This window comes from Netta rufina (assembly GCF_964035555.1).
Source record: "Netta rufina genome assembly, chromosome: 7".
Lineage (NCBI taxonomy): Eukaryota > Metazoa > Chordata > Aves > Anseriformes > Anatidae > Netta > Netta rufina.
This window is the reverse complement of record NC_140130.1, coordinates 9,689,241-9,696,804: the sequence shown is the minus strand read 5'-3', so window position 1 is coordinate 9,696,804 and position 7,564 is coordinate 9,689,241. Positions and strand designations below refer to the sequence as shown.

At 41.6% G+C, this 7,564-nt stretch overlaps 1 protein-coding gene across 1 annotated transcript; it reads right to left on the bottom strand.

The window, feature by feature from the left end:
• Window positions 1–1,553: 1,553 nt before the first annotated feature.
• On the bottom strand, window positions 1,554–3,377 carry LOC311211346 (GRIN2-like protein; the record flags this gene model as incomplete). The annotated part of the gene is made up of 1 exon (XM_084289996.1): window positions 1,554–3,377. The coding sequence occupies one exon, from the start codon at window positions 3,375–3,377 to the stop codon at window positions 1,554–1,556; it is 1,824 nt and encodes a 607-aa protein (XP_084146122.1).
• Window positions 3,378–7,564: the final 4,187 nt, after the last annotated feature.

Below are 7,564 nucleotides of genomic sequence, written 5' to 3'. Positions count from 1 at the left end.
TCAACTATAAATCTAGAACATGTTTTTCTTCTACTTATATATAAAGTAGAATGAAATGGATTTTGATTTTCCTAAGTTAGAAAGCATTCAAAAACAGAGGTAGTACTCATATTTACAACAGTTAACATTTGAACAGAGATCTAACATGAAGAATATGTAAGTACAACCTGATTGTATTTCAATTAAAAAAAAAAAAAACCCAAATGCAGTGAATCTTTTTTTTTTTTTAAACATGCATTCACCATACAAATAAACCAACTTATTTTATCCACGTAGTTAACATTCAGATGAGTAGGGATTTTTCCAAGTGTGCACTAACATGTCTTGTATTTTAAACCTTTCCCAAATCATAGGAAATCCACAGATACAAACACTATTTTTGTTACCAACAGGTTTCTTGACAATTCTTTCACTTCAAACAGGCTCTGCGCTATATCTGTATTACAGTATAAAAAAAAAGGTTTCTCAATGGGAATTTGTTTGCTTTACAAAATTGTTTTGGAGAGAAAATAAATCCTTAAGCTGCCTGAATGACTAAGGCACTCAGAACAAATAATCTTATTTTGAGCTGTACTTTGATGAAGACAAAATCAGACACTTGACATCAGATCAGATATGGAGCATGGGACTGGTGAACACTACATGCAAATTGTCCTCTGTGGCTTATGCCACAACAAAGTAACCACTTCAGGACAGACACACATAAAAGGAACTCTCTGGAAATTACTTTTAATATAAGAAAAACAAGACTGCTTTTGAGTTGTAGGGTATGATAGTGTGACAGACTATTATGAACAGCTTTTGTTTTGTGTCTTCAAGAAATAAACATTCAATACGCAATTCACATTACATGAGTCATCTTTGGTAATACTTCACATTTGCATCAGTTGGTAAACATCAGTTCTGCATATTGAGGGTGTAATTCATCATAACTACAGACTATTTTGAAAGTTGCAGGAGCATCCTCCAATTACACATCAGCTTGCAAAGGGATGAGTTCAGGCTAGTAATAACAGTCACATCACAGAATTGTGTAGCAAAAGTTAGTTATTTGTAATACAGCATTCACCACTTTGTCATTTTGTCTACAACTCAAGTGGGTTTACAGTCAGTATTAGCATAAATTAACAGCAAAGTAGCTACCGAAACTTAGTGAGCAGGATGGAAAGCTAAGAATTTTGATTAAAGCATCATTTCCTAACTCTGCTTAACCCTAAATTATTAAAAAACGGAAAAAAAATCAACATTATTTTAAAAAGATGCATCATTTATAAAAGGTCTTATTCCTTACAATATTATGTAAAACCAACATAGAAGAGTAAGGGCTACATTAAATACAGTCAAAGCAGTCAGATGACATGACAGAGACAACCCTACGTCCTCTGTTGTATTGCCCAATCATGAGTTTTTCCTTGCTTTGCTGTGTAGCTGATGGCCACTGAACTTTTCCCACTTATCCCAAAGTGGATTGTCCACATGTACTTGTGTTCACACTTAAGAGCCAGCATTATTTACAATTGAAAAAAAAAAGCATGGCTGTCCTACAGCTATGCTCACTCCACTGCAGTACTGGAACGAGTGCAACAGCTGGGGTATCTCAGGGAATGCATCATTGTTCTGAAGGGTCTTTTCTTCCCTGTTTTATCAGATGTCGTCTCCTTATTGAAAGAATCCTCCTTTCTTTTCCCAGCCAGCTGAAGGGGCTCTGTCTGGAATTGTTCTATTTGAATCTCAAGATGTTTCTGAATGGCTAGGCCAAGGACCTCTGGATCCACAGATGCCCCATACACTTCCCACGTCATTCCTTCATCATCCCATCTCACTTCACGTACAGGAGATTTGGGGGCCTCCAGGTCTTGCTGCTCCAGGTTCACCTCTGGGAACACGTGTGAGTGACCTTCTGCTGCAGCTGCTGGGCTTGTTGCCACAGATTTGCATTCCATGGTGGGAAGAGTTTGTACCTCGGCATCTCTATGCTCAAGAGCTGCTTTTAGTCCTTTGGTTAGATCATTCACAGAGGTCATAGTCCACATATCCTTGGTTTTCATTACCACATCTGTGCCTTGATGGTTGCTAAAGGCAGCACAGGCAGCCTGTGCTTCTGGAGGAGATCTTTCCTGCTGAGTGCAGTGCGGAGCATGCTGCAGTTGTTCTCCAGGAATGCTACAGCACTTCAGGACTCTCTTGGCATCCAGGCCTGATTCACTTACTGAAGACACAAGCTTAGGGTATGTCAGAATGTCTGAAGTAGAAAAGGAATGAAAATAGCCAGGGGCTGCCTGCTCTTTTCCTGACTCGCTAACCGAGCACACCAACCGTGGAACAAGTTGTATAGATGGTATGGGCAAAGAATGGCAATAGGCAGGGACGGTAGCATCTAATTTCAGACAGGAGTCCTGCCTTATATTACAGGGTGCTGCAGAGTTATGAACTGGCACCACCATTGGTGAGTATGCAGAGTTTGGAACATTACCATAAATCAGACCACCGTGAATAATCCCAGTGGCTTGACTGAACATTGTTCTGTTGGGGAAACCATTGCCAGGCATGTGGAGTCCAAGAACAGCACTGTGAAATGTTCCAGGATCTGTGTAAATGGTAGTGTTACGTGGAATACCACCACTGTCAAAGCTATTTGTGGGTACTTTTTGGTCTGTAGGTATTGCTGGAAGGTGAGTCCCAAGGTTTTTAAAGTGAGATGTGTTTTCATTTGTTTCTGATGCATCTCTCTCTGACTGGAAAGACATGCTCGCCACTGATGGACCATGCTTGCTGCTGGAAGAACTTAGGCTGGAGTGAGTAGCACTGGTTTCTACATGAGCAATGTAATTCTGCTGTTTGCAACTGCAAGTTAAGTCTGAGTGGCTTCTCTGAAGAGCAATTCCTGGTTCTTCAATTTGGCGTGTGCTATGCTGGTGTACAGTGCAGGCTGAAGAAATATTCTCAACAGTGCTGCTCTTCACACACATCTTAGTGTCACCCACTTCCCAGGATGCTGGGGACCGTTCAACGATAAGGAAATGGTTTGCAGGCTTAGTTCTGCTCTGTGAATTGTTATCAGGTGACAGATTGCTCATGGTTTGGACTACTGATCCATCTGGTACCATCAACCCAGACTGTGAGAAGGACCATCTTGGACTTGGCACACTCCTGGCATCACTCTCATTTCCCAGAGTTTGGCAGACAGTGCTACTATGGCTTTTCCTAAGCTCCTGTTTGTTGCTTTGCGTTTCCTCTAAGCTTGACTGCCCAGAACAGATCAGACTCGAGGAGCTCTTTGACAGGGGGTGACTGTTGACATTCAAGAGACCAAGACAAGTAGGACTCAGTGTGTCCCTGTGGGAATGAGTGTGGAGCTGGTGGCTGTCAGCTGACATGGCAAAAAAGAAGAATCTGCAAGAAATAGTGGAGGAGAAAAAGAAGCAGTTTAAGAAGGCAATACAAAAAAGTTCTCCTTGGTTTCTACCTTCTAAAAATAGTCATCCAAACTGTGCCAAGTACCATGTCCTTTGAATTTACTGGAGCCATTTTTGGGGACATACAGAGATATCGTGCAAGTTAAGCAAAGGCAGGTATGTTTTTAAAAAAGACAGCTTTTGCCATGATGGTCATCAGCCAGCAATGCTAAGTGTACTGTCAAAACGAAGCAAAATACTGTTTTTAGTCTCTTGATGTTATCATTTCAAAAATTATTCAGTCACCACTGGAGTTTTCAAACAAAAAGGATATTGAGAATCTAAACAAATGAACAAGTTCTCCCTTTTTCCTTACCCTTCCTAGCAAGCTTCTTTCAACTCCATTTCACAAGACCACCACTACATTAGTCAACTGTTTTATCAAGTAGTTCCCATACAGAAAATGTGGGCAAAACCATTTTGACCACCAAAAGGAGATGAGTCCTGCCAAGTTGGTGTGGAGTCAGTGCCAGTGTTCCCAGAACCGGTAAGCTGGGGAGCATAGGTCGAAGATACCCACCTGGCCCACAGCATGGTTCTCATGCCTTCTAGCTTACCACTGACATGATAGGAGGTGGCAGCAAAGAGGGATCATCCAGTGAAAGGCCAGAGGTGATACTCCCCCAAGACCCACTGAGCTGGATGGAAAATCAGTTCTGTCCTATTTGTAGCGCATGCAGCCACTGCTGGAAAACACTTGCTTCAACTGATTAGCATACTATCCTTTTGTTACCCTTTTGTTACCCTTCCAAATTGTTAGTGTGTGTTAACACACCCACATTTAGGAGAAGTTGTCAGTTTCTGAATCTACCCAGATTTAGTAGTCCCCCTTTTTTTTTTTCTCCAGTTGAATCAGGTTTTCCACTGTGAGTAGTCAACTCACATTCCTTCAGCATCAGATGTCTTGCATATTAAAATAACTTGCTATACAAATACTGGAAGTATACCTGTATCACAGACACATACATATCAAGCTCATTCCGTTGAGCAGAAAAATCTTGAGCATTAATTCTTTGCTTCAGATAAAGCTTCCAGGTCAAGTACAGCTAGGTAATTTGCTGTGTCAAAGTATGGTGGGAGCCACAAGTTACCATTTTCAGAAGCTTTCCACCAGATGAGCTGCTCTATACATTCTGCATCCCTAGCAGAACTCCTACAGAAAAAGCTCACAATTTCTTGTGAACCATATTCACTGAGGAAACAAGTGTATGGAACAAGACAGCTATGTACACATGGAGGACAAAAGCACTCTGTAAACATAACATGCAAGTTCACTCATAACACCAAGAGACCAGCAAGGGAGCACATTCAAACCTCTCAGTGAGGAGCTTTTAACATGATCCTTTTAATATGATATTTACAGGATCAGAGAGTCAACTGCCAACGTAACTGATAAAGAGCACACCTTTTGCTCCATCTACAAACCAAGTGCTCTTCTGCTGATCCAAACAGCCATCAGCGCTTACACTTGTGATTGTGTTTTCATTGCTAACTTCAGCAAGCTAGCACTTCATCTTGCAAATTTCCCATCACTTGAGATCCACCTGGGCTGGCTATTTTTCATAATGAAATTACTGTGAGCAAGACAACATTTCAAGTAACAGTGGGTGGAATCACTTCTCTGAGAAGAGTCTTGACGTGCACTTTGTAGCATGGACTTGCGATTGGCAGCAATATCCTTTAGCATTAGGCTTTGCTCAAATTTGGACAAAACTGTATGCCAAAAAAGGCAATTTCCCCTCCTTCACTCATATTTGTTCAGTTAGAAGTTAAACTCGTTATGGACTGCAACCACAGCAAGCCTGCTCTATTTGTCACGTAGCCTCTCTGGCCTGTGGGACTCCACCAACTGGTGGCATCCAAGGATGCCAACATTAAAAACAAACACCCCCACAAACGCCAGCAACAAAAGCATATTTTCTTCTAGGTGTGAAATGTCAGATTCCTGGGTTAGAGGCGCTGCTGAGTGCAGCTGCAGTCAAGAGCAATCACTTCTTGCCAGGCTGGCTATTGCTATATTTCTATGAGTTTTTCAGAAGCCTCCACAAAATTTCCCCCTACACTTAGAAGAGAAGCATGAGCTGGGAAAGGGACAGTTTTAAAATACTTCCCTCATCCCCTCCTCCAGAATGTCTATCTTGCAGCCGCTATGTCTTATGTATCCTGCAGCCACTTACACCTATGGGTATAGTCTGCCACATAGAGTTCAAAGGAGTCAATAGGATTAAACACCAGAGCATAGCTGTCTGCAAGGTGAAGACCTTGTATTTAATCTCTTTACAAGATAACACCTGCAAAGGCTCTCACACACTTGGATGAAATGACATTTACTAAAGAATATCCTGTAACAAATATTGAGTCTCAAGCAAAAGAAAACTTCAAACATAACCTGCTGTAAATGCTATAAGGCTATGGAAGCTTTAAAGAGCTCTCTCAGAAAGTTGACAAGATTTAAATGTGTATGCATACGCAGGTAACAAGATCTGTGCTTTACATAGCATTTCTGCAGACACCTGTGTAACGAGCTGATGCAAATTTCAGTTTGATTCATCATCTGAATGAGAAGCAGAAACATTCTCCTGAATGAAACGGTCCAAGTATACATCACTGAAAACATCTTGTGTGATGTTTGCAATGAAACCTTCAGAGAACACCCGAGAGTCGTATTTTTTGTCGCACCCATATAGACTCCTACTGCAGCTGAAATTATAACTAAACATGGGCCAATGCTACATATCTTACACATGTACCAATACATATATAACAGCATAATCAAGAGCTATCAACGCCATTTGAATGTTATCTTTGCTCAGATACACAAACATTCTTCCATGCTAGCACAAATGTAACTATTACCCTATGACTTTTGGACCTTAAAAACCAATGAGCACACACTAGTTCAGCAAAACAGCACCTCACCAGGTACTTTAGGACATAGCTAAGGATGGGGAAAAAAGAAGTGAAAAAAAACAAAGCCCCATTGAAACAAGATGAATCAGCTTCCTTCACAATAATGCACTTCTCTGTCATGTTGAAATCCAAACTCACATTTTCACACACAGCCTGAACATTTCCCCATTTATAGGCCACCTATTGCTTTCCCCCCTCTACTGCCTGTTCCCTTCCTACTCTTGAGAGACCTACAAGCCCTTACACAACCAGTACATTTTGCCCACCTGACACAGGCAGGGCTGTGAGATAGACGCGCCCACATGGAGCTCTGGAAAAGGCGATACAGAACAAACGTCTGGTAGACCTGGCCTTTGCTCACTTCCGCTGCAGCCAAGTGTTCCCACTACATTTCATATTAGCGTGAGTGTGCACACAACTGTGTCACAAACTCCATCTGCTTCTTGACCCAGATTTTTTTTTTTTTTTTTTTTTTTTAAAACTGGCTCAGCACTCACTACATCAGATCATCAATCCAGCTGAACATCCAGCTGCACTGATCACTAATGGCAGCAGAGGAAGGAAACAAAGACCATCCCCTCTGAAGAAACACTTACCACTGCAACCAGAGCAAACCCACACAAGTGGTGCCTTTCTTCCTAAGACTTTGGAAATTACATGCAATTCCGTACCTGCCTTCCCAAACATCTTCATTTCACATGCACAATGCTGGAGCTGATTCCCCAGAGCATGCAAAAACTCACATGTACATAAGCCTCCCTAGAAGAGGTAGCACAACAATGCATGCACACACACTGGAGATACCATCCTTCCTACATGAGTACAGGCAGACAGCATCCAGCTGATGGCTTCTGAGAAGTGGAAGGAGCAGATGTGTCTAGGTGTGTACACCAACACTTATTGCTTACCAGGGAGGAGCTGGAGACAGGTGCTGAGAATGGTGCAATGCTTGTTTAAAAAGCAAGCAAAATAATCAAAATGAGGAACCTCTCTGCTACAATTTTATAGTCATGCAGTGCCACTGCATTTTGTGTCTTTTGTGTATTTCCAGCTAACCAGGAAATGGATTACCCGTGTGAAACATGAACACAAACACAGCTGACTTGGGTACTTACAGACCTGGAACTTCACACACATTGGGTGAAGACTGCTTTGCTTAACTTTGTTGGTTTTTTTGTTTGTTTTAAGGAAATTCTTCA